Genomic DNA, 17,831 nt, shown 5'->3' with positions numbered 1-17,831 from the left:
TACAGCAAATGGAACAACTCACTTCAGACACGCAATGTTATTCTGAGCGCATTGCTGTCTTTGCTGATCCTTTTCTCCACCTCTTTAAGCTTACTGCCCTTCTACTATAATGAAGAAACTCTTACTGCCCTTCCACTACCTGTTTATCCTGCCCCTCAGCCCGCCTCATTAACTTGTGCTTCTACCGTTTTAACCTTTGCTATCCCTTGCAGCCGTGTGTTCCTCCACATCTTTAATCCTTGTTCTCCCTCAGCCCCACCTCATTAACCATTACTGTCCCTTTTGCCCCCAGCTATGGATGCGCCTCTCAGGAGCCCTGCAGAAAAAGCGCAACTCCGAAATGTCCTACCGAGACATCGTCAAAAACAGCTCCAACGACGAGACTGTCTCTGCCAAGCAGGTGAGCAGAGAAGAGAGCGCATGTGTGGAACAGCGAGACTCCAGCATAGGATATGAGGCCAGTGATTCATTTGTTTCTTTGCAGTATCTATATAGCAAAGATGTAGCCACTGCGGTAGCAAAGTACTTCAGTGCTAGCGTGACATTTACATTAGTTAGAAAACTTAGTTGTAACAATTATGGATGAACAGGGGGGTGGGATATTTTAACAGGCAGGAACATTCTAGAAAAAGTGTTCTTTCAGATTCTTTTGGAGGTAAAACAAGTCTGGGGCCTGACTTAATGCTTCAAATAGGTTGACCCATGTGCTTAGTTAGAGAAGCCTGCAGTCCTTGTGTTTGTTATTTTTATTTGTTCATTTCTTGAAATAGACAAGACTTGCATGTGCCCTTTATGTGGTCTCCACTAATGGGTAGTTTGTTTTTCAACTAGCTGATAACACCTGGCGGGATAACTTTGTAAGAATATCATCAGAGTTTGAAGGTAATTCTGGCTCCAGTTGGAAGCCTGAGAATCTCTTTCACGGTGGACTAATGCAATCAGAATTCTTTGCTACTATGGCAAAGCTGGCTGCTGCCTGTGTTATACCTTTTAGGATGACACACGAGGAGTTGAGTGGGCTTGATAGGATATTTATGTGTGACAGCACCAAAACTTGGACCACAGCTCTGACGTTGTAGGTGGAATTGCGGGTTTAGGTATCTGAGGAGATGAAGCTGGAAGAATGTGCTTTTGTGAATTTTGCAATCTATGGTACCATAGTCCAGTTTTGATCAATGGTGAAGCCCTGTGATATGACTTAGGGCACCTATGGGAGTAAGATTCCTAGATGACCCAGGCTTGTATCCATTTTTTACTGGAGGATGAGTGTCTTTTGTGTAGAGGGCAAGGGTTCCTACTTTTGCCCGGCTGAGGCTCAGAGCAGCCTCTGTAGGAAGTACTGTAAGGATGTCATGTCTGATGCATTTGACCCTCTTCAGTTGAGTTGGATGTCACCTGCGCATTTGTGGACGGCTGCACTACCGCCTAATAGCATCAGATCAAATTGCTTATTTAAGAGATTGAGTTTAAAGGGTGATAGGCTGGAACTTACATTTTAAGGGGAAGAGTGAATCACTCGAAGTCCAGCTTCACGAATTGTTATGTGGATGAAAGGACAAAGTCAACTATTTCAGAACTGTCCCATCCGAACAGAATGGTACTTTTGTACTGTAATGTAATTCATTTCGGATATCACTGAGGGGCTTATAGGCAGGCAGGCATTGCCTTTGTCCAGGAATACAAAATGTCATTTGGCACCTAGAGGTTCGCCAGTTATCGGCTCTGTCTGAAGCAGAATCTGGATTGAGATGTGTTCAGAACCTTGTGATCAAATGTATGGGTTAGGAGGGGTTAGGAGTTGAAATCACTTATGTTTTACAATATTTATTTCCCAGAAGATGAAGTTTGGAGACTGAGCAGGAATTCTGGTGGTCTAAAGGGTCTAGGTTAGCCTTTTTCAGAAGAGTGAAGATCAGACCGGAATTTGGAGATGACAGAAATTATTCTTCCTTTAAGTAGCAGTTCAGAGATTTTAGGGGTATCAAAGATGAGTCTGACTTATAATAGTATATAATATAGTTTAATTTATAGATACAATGAAATGGGGTAATTTGATTAGTAGAGGAATTTATGGAGGCAGTGGTTCAGAGTGAAGATTGTACATCTGGTGTTTAAAAACATAATTATTTGTGGTGATCCTTTGTGGTATATTGTGAGGCTCTTGCTTCTTGACATGTTATTTTGTTTTTATTTTTAGATACTCCTGCGTCTTGTTGAGTTTTTATCAGAAACAATATGTTGATGGTCTTTCAAGCATTCGTCGCTGTGCATGTGATGATGGATGTTTGTACTAGGTTCAAACCGTCTGTGATTGTTTGAAAGATAGCTTTGGAGGGGTTTGCTGTAGCACTGGTGTGATGTTTGAATTTATTTCTTTGTGGATTATGAAGTTCTTATGATTTTCTTTTTTATATTCAGGGCACACAGTGAGTATAGTATGTGTAGTTTCTCCCGACCTTTTCCAAATTCTCTGTCTGGCATTTACCTCTTTCGAATACTGGGTAGGTGGCTCTTTTCTTTACTGGTTCTCAAAGAGAGAGATTATGTTTAGGATAATTTAGGAAATATTTTATTGTTGTTTGTCAGATCATGGGTAGTTTAGAAATAATGGTGGATGTTGAAACTGTTTTCAGTTCTTCTAAGCGTTGGGAAGAAATATTGAAGTGATGCACAGATGAATGCAATGCATTTGAAGTGTATACAGGCAGTAATTAAAGAGGTAGTGGAGGGTACAGAGGTGAGCGAGATACCATAGAAGTCTAGGGGGCTGATGCTGTGCTCATTGAACTAGACTATTGTAGGCGCAAAACACGTTTTGTATAGATTGTGTACATGCGTGGCACCCTTTGCCAGAGCTCACAGCACACTCTTTCTTCTCTTCAGATTGAGAAGGACCTCCTTCGGACCATGCCAAGCAACGCTTGCTTCTCCAATTTGAACAGCATTGGGGTGCCTCGTCTGCGCCGGATCCTAAGGGGCTTGGCATGGCTGTATCCTGAGATTGGCTACTGCCAGGGCACGGGCATGGTGAGAACTGCCTACTCCCAATTTCCTCAATCATTTCCTAGTCATCACTACTTATGTTTTACATCAATTTCAGGCACTAACTCCACTTCACTCTTGATTTTAAAAACCAATTAAGTGATCCATTTAAAATGTTTACCTGAGTACAGGAAAATGGCTCAATTGGGCCCATTAGGTAAGTTGCACATATGTGTAAGACTTGGAGCTTTGAGGCCAGGTAATGCCTCATCTTACTTCGAAACAGAAAGGAATTGAGAAGCTAGACCAACACAGTCAACCTTTCAGGTTCCAGAGCCACCAGATTGACTTATCTCTACTCCTCCCAGTCCCTTCTTCACAAATGTACTTCATTCACTGCTACTGGCATCAAGTACATTATTTCCACTGTAGGTGGACTCCATTCCCCTTATGTCCTTTTTATACCCCATATGTTGCACAGGCTCACCTAACCATGCCCCTGCTTTCCTAATGCAAATTCCAGTTGTTTCCATTTTACGTACAATAGCAACTCATCGGAGAGCATTTACTAAAACCAGTTTCAACATGACCTGTAATGATTCGGATCATGAACATCCATACAATATTTTGGAGGTGAGAAAGTTACGTATCCTACTGTCATCTGGAACAGATACAGCCCTCCTCAGTCTCTTCCAGAAACTAGAACTCCTGCCCCTAGAGAAAGCCATCTGGCAGTGATTAACCTTTTGGGTTTGTGGGTGGCCTTCAGCATGGTAGGCAGTGTGATTGCGTGGAAGTTTCAGGTTTCACCCTGGTAACGGTGACATCTTACTTGGTAGGAAGAATGTGAAATGCTATGGCAACCCTCCTGCTCTGCTCATCATGGACACTCTCTTGTTGCTATTACTTGCTTATTAAACATGTCTCACAAAACTGCAGTCTATCATTCTAAATGTTTTAAATGTATGATTCTCAATATCTTATGAATCTTGAGAGAGGGCCTGATGACACAACTTGTATATACTCATATATTGGAATGGTTCGACCAGTGCCACGATCATCTGGTTGACAGACACCTAATTCTGCATGAAAGACAGTTGAGTGGCACCTACTGGGAACAAATGCAGGCACCTTTGATAGGGGTTTCAGAGTACTCTCCCCTTTACACATCCTTGCCAACTGGGGCAGCTATGAACACCAGTGCCATCAATGCAAAATATCAACATCAATCCTACAAATAACAAACAGTAGATTACCTTCATTTTCCTCTTCAAAACCTTACACCATTCCTGGCTGCAAGATAAAATCCATTCTGGTAGGAGCTACTTTTCTCTCCTTGCGAGCCTGCTGTAGAGCATATTTAACAAGCAGGTCTGCATAACAGAGCAGCTTCGATAAATCCAAAGTCGGGTACAGCCTGTGTCTGCCTCTGAGGAACTTAATGCACAAACCTTGCCTTAATTTTTCTCTGCATGATGCGCAGAACATCTGGAATATGTTCTTGCATATATTGAAAAGATTTCTCCTTGTTATGCGCTTAACATAATGTGCCATGTACATGGAGCAATCTTCAGTACTCCGAGGAGTGGATTCAAACAGTTGAAACATGAAAGGCTATGGAACATTCAGTTAAGGGACCAGTACTCTACAGTATGTTCCCGCAAGTTCTTCCATGATTTGAAGATCATTTTGCTGTGATGAGACTGACAATAGTGTTCTTTACAAAAACATTTGTTAGTTCTAGACTCTCATATAGTCATTACAACCTGCACCACCGCCTTCATGGCAAAAAACAAATGAAGTACCCTCCTCCTATACGAATAGCCCAGAAGCCACTGATGGGTTGTACGAGGAGCTGTTTAAAAAATGCAGTCTGAGGCGGTTTGTGACTATACAACTCTTGTAGTGTAGAAGTTCCTTCCTCTCTAGATGTGCAATATACCCATTCCTCTTCTACTTCCTAACAGAAAGTTTAGCCTGCAGTGGCGCAGACTTGTTTTCATCGTAGTGTTAACTTGGCAGTCGAAAATAGAATTCCTCTTACCTTTCATACCTTGCTCACCTGAAGATTATCATGAGAGCATATTGAAGTTGAAAACATACTTCTGTTTCCTCAGCACTGTAGGCACACTCAACATAGACTTCTTCATTGTCAAGGCAAATCTCCATATCAACCTCTCCAACAGCCTGCCAAAAAGCATGCATCAACATTTAAAATATTAGGACCTTGATTGCAAATATCTCTTGTGAGATGTGATAATTATCACAACAAATAAGGTCCAACACCAAGGTGTTTGCAGTTTTTTGAGTTAGATAATTATTGCCTACTTGGAGTTTTGTCCCCAAAAATTGATAGTAAGGAAGATTTTGATTCTTACTGCACCAAAATCAACATTTATGTGAGGGAGCTTTCAATGGTGTGGTGTTTGCTGCGATACCCATAATTCTGGTATGTGTGGTAACTGGAGTTACCACATATATCAGAATCATCCAAGCCACTCGTAACCAAGGCCCAATACTTTACTCTTCAACTGTATGGGGGAGCTCAGTGTGGACCTGTTAGGGGTTATGGCAGTCCTTGGCATTAATTGACCTGTCTGAACATGTGTGCACAGTCTGACCCTTATAAAGATCTGGCTGCCTACCATGTTCATTTTTTTAGGAGGAAGACTTTCCAGCTATCCGTTTAATCCATTGATAATCAGTTCTCAACAGGGATTAATAAAAAAGTCACTCTTCGTTGCTAGAAGTCCTTCTATTTTCTCTCTGAGCTGTCAGAGTCTTTAACTCATCTTCTCTTGTCATCTTCACTGACATGGAGGTTCTCTTGGAGCTTTCTGTGGAGTAGTGTTTGCTTCTTCGTGTTCAGAGTTTCCCAATTAAAAGGAAAATTCAGGCTTTACAGTAGTTTGCCACTATCCAATGAAGACCAGATTCATACAAAGATTAGGTTGAATTTGCGTCCTCATGGAGGAATTAAAATTTCATGCATGATTCCGCACCAGGAAGGTAACTAAAATAGTCCAGTGTAGAGTTAAAAGTATTAGAAGGATCAGGACAGTATCCTTTGGAGTTAATACAGTCATGGGTAAAAGACTGCTCTGTCATGAGCTGCGGCGGAGGTCCGTTTTTCAGTCCTGTGACTCGGGCCTTCATGGTGATCTCCACTACATGTCAGCCAATGAGAGATGTTGTGCCTGCTCATTGGAAACATAATCTTTAGGAAAAAGTGGGGTGTACAGAAGGCTTAAACTCAGAAGTTGAAAACTCAGGTGAATGGGAGTTGTCAAAATCGGATAGACTCCTTGGACAGTAAAAAGGAACAATCAAGAAAATGTTTGTGTATTTGTAGCTGGAGCACCTCTGAGTCGTGCTCTTTGAGAGACTAGTTGGAAATTGTCTTCTTTGCACTTTTCTTCCTTTTCCACAATCCTTAATCTTGTTGACATCTGTAGAATGACCATGGCCGAAGAGTTTAAGGTTAGTCAAGTTACGTGTCCCTGATTTTCTTCTTGAGGGAAGGTGATAGGAAATTCTCTCCAGTAAGTTACCAATTCCTAGAATCAATCATTATTTTCGGAAACACCTGGAAGCACATCGACAATTATGATCGAAGACATTTGCCTTAAAAAGTAGCTATTTGTCTTATGCAGGCTGGAAGTGGTTGTGAAATTCCCACATGGTCAATTGATGAACCATCTAAAGTTTTCCGTTAGAATACAGTAGTTCTTAAGACTGGGCCAGCTTTCTAGTCAAAACTTGTTTTGTATGTTTGTCAGTCTTCATTTTGTCATTGTTAGATGTCAAAAGCGTTCATTACTGCGGTTTGTACCACTCTATTTTGATTCTGCCAAACCTTTTGTGTGAAAATAAAAATATTTGAAATTAAGACACTTCTGTAAAAGCATTTGAACACGCTTCATGATTTCCTTAGGGCAGAACATGTATAAATCCCCGAATCCAGTAAAATCTATAGTATCCAAAGTGTCAATTTTCCATAAAAAGATTGCTGCATGTGCCATTTTGTCTATTACATGAAAACTGCAGTATTGCTGGAGAAACAAAGCCATTTTAGTTCTTAAAGTGGACCATCCTAGTTCTCTGTGATGAAGCACAATGGAACATAAAAATATCCTCAGTATTTTATATTGACTGCATGTGATTGTAACTTGGGAAAGGACAAGTTAAAAGGTTGAGGAGTGTCCAGTTTATAGCCACGAGGGGCTGTTGGAGGAATTCCTCCTTCCCTGCGCTCTTTTTAGCCAGTCATCAACTATATCTTGAGATTCTTTGCTCGGCATTGTGGTGGAACTACATGTTTCTTCTACTAAAGTCCTCTCTCTTATGTACTGAAGTAAACACCCATTGCTTGTATGTCTGTCTTGTCCACGTCTTTCAGAAGAAATAGTATTACTGTAGTCTTGTTTCTGACCTCACCTTCCTTCTACTGTGATTAAACATTTCTTCTTTGTAGAAGTGTTTACACTGGGCACAAAAGAACATAGTAACTTACGTATTTTTTTGCTGCTGTACACCAAATTCACTCTACCACTTTTTAAAATTCCTTTTGATAGATATACTGCAAACAGAGAATGTCGGCATTAGCCTATGTAAAAGGCCTTCATTACGGAGGGTTTGATTTGGGTTGGTGATATCCTGTGATTCTGCTGTAGAAATCAAAGGCTTCTTCCCACTGTACAGAATTTAATTTCTCCAATTTCAGATCATGATCTTTCTTTTACCATGCAACTGTGCACTTATCAGCCTTCTGATTGAGATGGCATGTTCTTGCAAATCGGGAAGCAATTGCATTAGGCTCTGAGTTTCCATTTGGAGTGTATGTCTCGTTTTGGCAGGACATGAGACAAATAGATATTTGCTTCACGATTGATATACCAAGTTGCGGTGCTTGGTGGTGTTTGATTTATTGCTGTGGTCAGTTTTTAGGCTTTCCAACATAGGAGAGAATGTAGATTTGATTCCATGTTTGTTGTTGATAAGCCATGAAGCATAAGCAGTAATTTCTTCCAGAAATATTTTTGACAGATATCTAGGATGCGTGTGCCGGTGTTAACCACCATATTTCTGGCATGAAGCTCCTGCTTTGACCTGAGGCTCGTCAGTGTGTTCCAAAAATGTATTGCCATTTTTCCTGACCAAGAGCTCAATTGACTTAATCCTAGCTTCAGCTTTATATTTTGTGGTCCATATGTGGGGTTTCTAGGATAGTGTTTTATTCATTTAGATACCAAGGTTTGGGTTACCTTTATCCTCCCCCAGGCTGCCTTCATCTCGATGACCCTAGCTGAGTCTCGGCCTTTTGAGTGTTACCTGAATACAGCCCCTTTTAATTTGGAGGTTTTGATTACTAGACTGATTGCTCCACTGGGGATTGGAGAGTGAGTAAAGTCCTTTCCATCACAATGGGATCATCCGCAGATAACCAGAACGGGAATCATAATCCATCAATCTTTGGACCATCGTTTGAAGCATTTGGATCATGACATACAGCTGACCTAAAAGTAGAAAAAGCAGTACTGCAAGCAGGCACCCCTGATATACTCTTGATGTGCTCTTTTGGAGGCAAATGTTTTAGTCTGCTTTCGTTCCTGCGTGGTCCTCGCCTGTGAGGTGCTCCCTGTGTCAAGGCTTCTCATGATTTACAGGAGTTTTCTTCAGATTTCCCAACTTTGGAAACCAGATTGAAATTGGGTGTAAAATCCAGACAAGTTACAATTAGTGGCATCTGTATAGTTTCTATATTTATGAATTCTATATGGAGGACACATACTTATTCTATTGTTGACAGGCACAGGCAAACCACCTTGTGTGGGATTAAGGATCATTTTCTCTTCCACACATTCCTTCATTTGAAGTCAATATCAGCTTTGTGTAGACATTTTAGTCAAGATCTATCTGACGGATTGGCTGGTAGAATTTGTTTTTGTTTGTAGGCCCTTTTTGTATAATGGGAGCACAGTGTTGTGAAGCTTTAATCCAGGAAAAGTAGGCGAGGCTGAAATTTTCTGACAAACAATGACAAGAACCAGGAACACCAGTTGGCTAGATTTGAAAACATTTCTTGGAACAATACTCTGATATTGGGAATGAGACCTTCCCTCTCTTGAGATTTTATAGGACATCCTGTCATTCAAGTAGTGAAAATATGATCTGGGCCCCAGTCATCATCTTGACAGGCACTTGCAATTTTATGAAGGAGGTTAGATTGTTCTCCATCTGGCACTGTGCATGGGCATGTTCATCGAATATGGTACTCATGTGATTGACTCAAATTATTTACAAACTCTTCCTCTCCATCTTTTCTGTAGTTCTCCAAGTCTTTGGCAATTTGGGGCCAGAATATGAGTTTGTATATTTCTGTGGCAACTAATTCAAGCTGTCACCATCTCAAATCCAGGGTCATTTCTTTCCTCCCTAATCAATGATTTATAAATTCTCTGGATTATGCTTAATGTACCACAATCCTTCTTCTTTAAAATATACTGGAACATGAAATCAGCCATCGCTGTAATTGTAAATTGCAACACATTTGACTGCTTTCCTACCCACATTATCCTAAATAATGGCTGCAGCTATCTTTAATTTCTTTCCCTCTTTTGAGGGCCAGACAACTTGGTGAAATCTAAACAACCATTGACTTACCACAACTCTGCTGTCCAAGGCTCCTGCAATGCAAATATGTCGTAGGGATTTTCAAATAATTCGGCTCATCTACTTTAATCAGGATACCTGCTCCATTCTGCTTAGAGAATTGTGGTTTTCTTCCATTGAAAATGGTTTACTGTTAAGACAGAACCAAAGTATTCAAACTAGCATCACAGCTCTTTACAGCTGATGGATTGATGATCAAAGGAAACCTAGTTTAACATCCGGCAGCTCTAGGAGGACAGTCTGTTAATTAACAATCTATTGCAGTCTAGATGCAGGTGGAAAACAGTCCTGTTACTGCTGGACCTGTCTGCTGCTTACGACACGGTCCCGTTCTCTAGATTACTTGCCCGTCTCCACGACATTGGCATCAGAGGCACAGCATTGACATGGCTGAAATCCTTTCGTGAAGATGGATACCAAGTGGTCTGGATGCCACCTTTTTTGAGTAATGTCCTGTGGGAGTGCCTCAGGGCTCGGCCCAACCTTGTTTAACATCTGTTTGACCCTGCCAGCACCATTGGCTGAGTCTTTTGGGGACAAGATAGTATTTTACGCAGATGACACTGGGCTTCTATTTTACTTTACGAACGGTGATCCTATTGCACAAAACACCATTAAACCCTGCAAATCAGCTAGAAGTCAACACTGATAAGACAGAAGTACTTTGCTTCAGACATAACTTTACTCTCAACCCGTGAGCTCACTGGCCAGATGCCGCCCACCCCAAGCCCAAGCGGAAGCAGTAAAAAAAAATACGCAAGATGAATTTAACTAAACATCAAATTTACACAGTTGTGGGCACTTACTTTGGTCTGATGTGTATGGCGAAAAAATTCCTGTAGCTCCTCTCCATGTTCATTAGGATATCTGTTATCCTGGCTTTAATTGTATCCATACTGGACTATGCCAATATCCTTTATGCCAGTCTTCCACAATATCTGTTAAGAAATTACAAACTGTCCAAAATGCAGCAGCATGACTGGTCCTCTAGATACTCAGACGAACATCAGTTTCTTGTCATTTGAAGAAACTGTACTGGCTTCCTGTTTAAAAAGGATCCTATTCAAGACTCTGGTCTTCATGCATAGAGCTCTGAATCACTCTGAACTTGAATACTTATCTTCCAGGAACCTGTGCTGTACTCCCCACAGAAGTCTGCTCTCTTCCCATTGCCGTCTAGCTAAAGTTCCAAGGGTCAAGTGAGCAAAAACTGGAGGTAGCTCCTTCTCCCTCCTGGGCCCCCTAGCCTGGAACAGCTTGCCTGCCGAACTACGTCAAATTGCAAGCGAGCAGCCTTTCAGAAAGCTACTCAAGACTTGGCTTTTTAACCTGTAATTTGACATTTTTGCTCTCTTACATTCCACTCAACGCTGGGACACTTCTCAGAGTAGCTTTGCGCTCTAGAAATCCCAGCATTCATTAATTCGCGTATTCAAAAGAAGTCAGATGTATTCTCCTGAAGCGTTCCAGACTCTACACTCATGCCTAAAAACAATTTGTAATTTGCAAAGCGTAATTTGAAAATGACAACTTTATCAAAAAAGTTGTATCTTGAGGGGCAGTTGTTGTTGCTGACCTGTCTTTTTTCCAAATCCTAAAATCCTGTGATGAGGATAAGGGTCATTATTCATTCTTTTCTTAATTAAATGACGTCTGCTTGGAACTGTTTAATAAACATGCACTTGATGATGGTATAAAAAGGTTTACTTGTAATGCTTTTTTTCAAACATGGTTCTTCGGTACTTTCTGTCTTTCTTTTGGTTGCGAGCCAGCATAGAGGTGTCTTTTCATAAACATATATAGAACTTGCAGATACGGATACTATACAACAACTGTGGATATCATAGAACTTATAATTCCTATTTGAAATTGAAGTTTATTTGTTTTGATGTACTTTTCGGATAGAGATGCAATAATTTTAATATCGGCACATTTTACCCTTCTAAGATGGCGGCGGTTCTCATTACGTCGGTTTTTACTTGCTAAGTCCTTCTTTCATTACGATAGAATATTGTACTATTTATAGCAAGATTCAACATGGCGCCGATGCTAGACGCCGTTTTTGCACCCCTCGCAATTTGCTATGCTGCTTTATACAGTGATTTTTGGTGACATGCTCCCGATTATATATCTTGACTCTGATTACTATAATCGAGTTGTTGCATTTTCACACAATTATGATGCTTCAGTTTTTCCGTCTTACTCTTCGGTTAAATTATAGTTTATATATTATATATCATTATTTATTTCTGTTTCATTCTTTGGCACTGCAACTAGGTCCTTTCGAATTCTGATGTGATTTTGATGCTATGCCTATCTTGTTTTTACTCCCGTTTTACTTTAGGTGTTTTATGATTACTCATTCATTTTGACACTATTTTGCTGCAGGCATTATTGCTGCCGTTATTCGTTTTCTACTCCCATTACGACTATCCTTATACACCGAGGGCTTCGTTATTTATCTAATCTTTCTTAAATAGTACTTTTCATAAACTGCTGATTATATTGCAATGGACTTACAATAAGACGATTATTTTTCCGTTTACTTTACCTATGTATTTGTTATCCATGACCTCCTAATAGGCCATTATTCTTAAATTTGAACTAATCCATAATCCGATTCCTGATGAACATGTTATGGACGCATAGATATTTAGATTCTCTCTTAGTGAAACCGCTTGTTTTCTTGTCCTTTTTTTATGACTTTTTATCTGACTAAAAACCCATACAATATTTTATGTGATTATCCGTTCTTAATACCATGTTAACTTTAATATGAACACCCATGAAAATCATGTGAGATATAATTTTAATATAACCATATCAGTTGTGGTCATGTATTTTATCTCTATTATTACAAGGGTACCTTTTAAGTTTTTCTTGCAATATTTAAGAAAGCTTGAGAGACTATATATCTTGACTCATGGAACAGGACCATATTATGTGAGTATTATTAACTGACATACTTACATTTCTCATTTATTGGATATTCTCATTTGGATAACAATAGTCCTTGGTTCCTTCGTTTCACAGATCCTCTGAAACTTAATATACTTCACTATAGTTGCTATTTAATTTTGGATTCTATTGGTCGAACACTGTTTAAAATTAGGTGAGTCTTTTAGTTGTTGTTACTACTTCTGATACTTGGCCTTTGCTCACCTAACTATGAGGCACGCTGGCTCGACTTGACCACCAGCTAGGGAGTATTAGAATTTTCACTATTTCTAAATAAAAACTTTTCTGTTGGGTAAGTGCACTCGTTTTCAGTTTTATCTTTTCATTTTTTTTCTCTCATTTTTTTCTCTTTCTCATGGTCTTTTCGCTTGGTGGATTGATCCTTGAAATTATACTCTCGCTATCAGCAAATTATGTTCTTTAATTACACAGTCGTTTACGACTGTACTCTTGTGTTTTATTCTATTTTTACATTGGTATATGCACTATTAGGAATGGCAGCTAACATATCTCACCTATTAGCATTCCTTTGCATTCACATCTCACATTTAAAAAATGTTCTTTGTCTCTCTTTTCTCTTATCTTTAAGTTTGGGCTCCAAAAACTGTGTGTTAGGTTTGTTGTGCTTTAACTCAACAATGGAAAGAACATGGAATTGTAATACAGTTCTTTTGTGTGTTATAAATTCTAGCCCTGAGGAAGTCTGTGATTTACACCACAAAAAGACGAAACGCGTGTTGGCTGCTAGGACTGCTTTTGGAGAAGTTTTAAGAAATAAAAGAAGATTAAGAAGATCTCTTGGTGTTGATTGATTAAGAACTTTGACTAACTGTGGAATTTGCTCAGGATATATTTCTTTTTCAATTTAAATGGTGTAGGAATTCTATACCTTCTGGTATATGGTGGATGGCCGTTACCATAACCTTTGAGCTACCCAAATTTGTACTTTGATTGTCACACAACTCTGCGCAATTCTCACCCAGCCATCCGTCTTGTATAGTATTACTTGTAATGCTAGTTCTTCAGCATGTCATCTTCTGCAGAGTCCCATGTGACTGTATTTCATCTGTTTTGAGTTGGGTGCCACAATATCCTGTTTCTGCTTTGAAAGAGTGTCAAAATGGTGCCAGGTAGGACAGGTATTACTTTGCAAACCTTTTGGAATGGGCCGGCTAAAGAAAATAAAGGCCAATAATGATGTGCAGAAGGCTGTTGAAGTGTTTAGGAAAAGTGTTACAAAATTCCCATTCTGACGTTCGGGTCTGTTGTGAAAACATACGTTTAATTTTGCACGAAATTGTAATTGAGGTCACTTACCCTTGCATCCTGCCCCAACCACAAACTTCGCTCCCCACCTCATGATTGTCTTTCGCTGAATAGCCAGCCATCAATGGGTTCCTTTCAGTACTAGACAGGATCTTTCCCTGGGCATGTAAGTAGGTGCACTAATGCCCCGATTAGCACCCCCACTGTTTCAACAACTGTGACCTAGACCCCAATTAAATGCACTCTCCATTCTTCAAGTTTGGTGTAAGGCACAGAATCCAACCAGAGAGAAATGAAAACCTGAGTCTGGATTGGGATTTCATCAATACCTGCCCGCGGATTTCATGGATGTGCTCTCCGCTTCTGTCCATGCCCCTTGTAGGTCAGCCATAGGGGTACAGTCCAAGAAGCACTGCTTTTTCTGTCTTAACTTGCCTTATATACTTTAAGTAAGAGGAACTCCCATCCTGTGCATATCGATGAACCTTTCCCCCTGCCTTTCATTTCCCCTCAATGTGATGAAGCCCTCCCAGATGTGACCCTGGCCTCAGTATTTACTTAATTTTCTCTTGCCCTCTTAGGTAGCTGCCTGCCTCCTGCTCTTCCTGGAGGAGGAAGATGCCTTCTGGATGATGTGTGCCATCATCGAGGACCTTGTGCCTGCCTCTTACTTTAGCACTACTCTGATGGGAGTACAAACCGACCAGCGGGTGTTGCGCCAACTCATTGTCCAGTATCTTCCCCGTCTGGACAAGCTGCTACAGGAGCACGACATCGGTGAGTGAGGGGCAGGATACCTATGAGCCTATAGAGAGGGGACAGGCAACATGGGACTTGGTGGCAGGAGGCAGAGAGCAGCTAATAAAGTTCCTAATGAGTCTGAGGGTTGTGTTTGCTGGCAGAGCTAGTGGGCTTTGGGAATAGTGGGGCAGAAAAGAGAGCATCCGCGATCTTGTATCTTTGGGGAAAGTGGGGAGGGTGAAGTGGGGAGGGAGCACTTGAGGTATGGTGGACTGATGCAGTGAAGCAGAGTGGGCAGAAAGCAGACGGATGACTAACAGAGTTGTGGTTAAGGTGGGGAGAAGAGGATAGAAGTAAGGTGACATTATTCCAGGTCACCACACCCTGGGAGTTCCTATGTTACTCTGTGACCCATTCACCTTCTCTTTGTGCTTGGAACAGTATTTGTCTGTAGGCAGGTTGTGTGGTCTGATAATCACTGGGTGGAAGGAAGGCCATCCTTGCCCTTTGCAGTTCATGACTCACCACTAGACTTACATTATCTTTGGTAGTCTTGCAACTGGGATTACTGCTTCCCACTCGAAGATGCAAGAAATATTTTATTGTAAAAGTACCTTAAAGATAGTGCTCAGTGATATTTAAATGCAGTAAATGCACACAAGACAACACATTAAAAGGAATTGCAACTATACCTTCGGTGAGGCTAGAGATGTTTGTGGAAAGGTCCCTTTGCTATGGGAAGGAAAGGTTAATTCTGCCTTGCCGACCATCTTAGCTCCTTTCTGTTCTCACGAGTGTATGGTGATCTAAAGACCTAGTGCAGGGGTTATCGAGTTGTATCTCCCTTATAACAAAGAGAAATAAGTATATTTGCTAATGCTTCCTTGAGCCCCTCTGAGGATTTCCTGTTTTAGGGAACTGCAGAATTATTGCTCATTTGTTCATTCACTGAAGGTGGAAGTCATTTGCATGCTTGCCCTAAGGCAGTGTTATGGCCCTACTCATTTTGCTGCATGCTCCTTTCAAGTTCTGCGTTTCAAGGAACTGTTCTTGGTATTAGAGTACCCACACAGACTCTACATTGCATTCTTTTCCCCTTCATGGCATGTTCATAATTAACACAGGTAATTTATTTTGTCACTGTCTCATACGTTTTGAGTGAGTTTGCATAGGCGTACTTCTGAAAGTTTATGCAGCTTCCCTCTCACATGAACACCTCTGTCCAGATGCGAATTGATTTAGTAAACTTCTTACTTTTCCCTCCTGTGTCTTTGTGTCTATCCTGTCCTCCACATTTGAATAGAGAACGCTTTGCTAAACCACCCCAGCGACATCGGCGTGAAAAAACATAGAAAAACAGAAAATATTTTTACCTAAAATTCCATGTTGGTAATATGCTTGTGCCCCTACCTCTGTCCTACCGCTTCCCCCTCACAAACACATTTATACATCTCTCTCTGAAATTCTCTCCACTTGTCCTTTTTTGTCACCTTCTGCTTGTGTGCTTTGTAATGATAATGATCATATGTTCTTCGTTCTTCTTCCCACCATAGTATAGATAATACCTTTTCTCCTTTTGTTGTCTCCTTTGCACCTGCAGAGCTCTCTCTTATCACTTTGCACTGGTTCCTGACAGCCTTCGCCAGCGTGGTGCACATTAAGCTGTTGCTGCGGATCTGGGACCTGTTTTTCTACCAAGGCTCCCTGGTGCTCTTTCAGGCCACACTCGGCATGCTCAAGATGAAGGTAGGTTCCCAATTTCATAAAGCCTTGTCTTTGTTTGATCTCTGGCCTCACCTGGAAGAATTACAGTATGAGGAGTTAGCGGTGCCTTGTCCTCGCTGCCATAATCAGCACTCCCATCCACTAAAATCACCTGGTAGATGTTTTGTAATGTAATTGCATTTATATAGCATTTTATACCTCATTGTGGAACGTTTAGACACATTATCGAAAGATAGCATGCTACACCGCTATGGACTGCCTCGTTGGAAGGGTGTTGTACTTGCTATGAGTCTATGTGGAAAGCGTTTTTGTGTGTGCCCTACTAGATTGTCTAGATTATAAGTCTTATCAGTCTGCGGAGGTGAGAGCAAGTTCAGAGAGAGAACAGTGATCCACTGGATGGTCTGTACCACAGACATCCCTATGTCAATACTGCTTTTCTGGGTGTAGTTTTAATATAGTCAGGCTGTGGGCATAATCTGCAGGAATGGACTCTGGTAACGTTCTCCCATATGCCAACTGTTTTTGACAGATCTCTTCATGCATTGGATGTGACCTCGTTGTCGTGATTTTCTTGATTTAGGTAGATTGATGATGGTTCTTTGACAGTATAAGTGTGTCCTATGATAAGTCTGGATTTTTATAGTAGTTGCGAGCTAGTTTAGGAGTGTTATTTAGGACCAGGTTCCGCTGTTTTTAAGCCACCCTGATTACAGTCTGCTGTGGTAGAGTCCCATTGGGACAGTTCCTGTGACTAATTAACTTTGTCGTCATTTAGCTCACATTGATTACAGTCAGCAAATGTAGAATGCCCTTTTAAACGCAATTGGACGTGTAATGTGGTGGAGCCGAATTCCACTAGAGGATACTGCAGCTCAACTTATAATCTGGTTCAGGTGTCATTTCTGCAGCTGTATCTCTGTCAAACTCAAGGTCCGTAGAAGCGACAAGGGGAATTGCTCTGTCCCATCTTTTTCAATGTACATTTACTTTTAAACCTTGCTTCTTAGTATTGACTCATTAAACGTTATTCTCCCCGCTCCCCACCTTAGGAAGAGGAGCTGATTCAGTCAGAGAACTCTGCTTCCATCTTTAATACGCTGTCTGACATCCCGTGCCAGATCGAAGACGCTGACCTGTTGCTGGCGGAGGCCATGAGAGTCGCGGGCTCTCTGACTGAGGTGGCGGTGGACGTGCAGCGACGTAAGCATCTAGCGTACCTCATTGCCGACCAGGGGCAGCTGCTAACCCCTGTGGGCGGTGTGAGCAACTTGTCCAAGGTGAGCTTGCGGATCAGAAAGTAGCTGGGGTAGGATACCTGCTAACGTGCTCCATCTGGAATTGTTTCTCTGGTACTTCCTAGGACCAGAACTGGTAGGGGAGGACATAGAGCAGCAGATGCAGCACTACTGTTTAGGTAGTTTTGCTTTATGGTATTTATTTTCTAAACATTTCACTCCTTATTTTTTATTTGTATTAACAATATT

General features: G+C 41.0%; 1 protein-coding gene across 3 annotated transcripts in view; it reads left to right on the top strand.

Annotated features, from left to right (window-relative positions):
• The window catches only part of SGSM3 (small G protein signaling modulator 3), a 276,018-nt gene that overhangs the window by 135,538 nt on the left and 122,649 nt on the right, over positions 1–17,831 (top strand). For all 3 annotated transcript variants that reach the window (XM_085601237.1, XM_085601236.1, XM_085601238.1), the window contains 5 exons: positions 293–400; positions 2,884–3,027; positions 14,460–14,655; positions 16,220–16,365; positions 17,397–17,624. In XM_085601237.1, coding sequence (XP_085457363.1) covers positions 293–400; positions 2,884–3,027; positions 14,460–14,655; positions 16,220–16,365; positions 17,397–17,624 — 822 coding nt within the window. The remainder of the gene's footprint in view (positions 1–292; positions 401–2,883; positions 3,028–14,459; positions 14,656–16,219; positions 16,366–17,396; positions 17,625–17,831) is intronic.

Source organism: Triturus cristatus, chromosome 4_2 (assembly GCF_964204655.1).
Source record: "Triturus cristatus chromosome 4_2, aTriCri1.1, whole genome shotgun sequence".
Taxonomy (NCBI): Eukaryota; Metazoa; Chordata; class Amphibia; order Caudata; family Salamandridae; genus Triturus; species Triturus cristatus.
The sequence above is the reverse complement of the archived record's forward strand: the minus strand, read 5'-3'. Positions and strand labels throughout refer to the sequence as shown.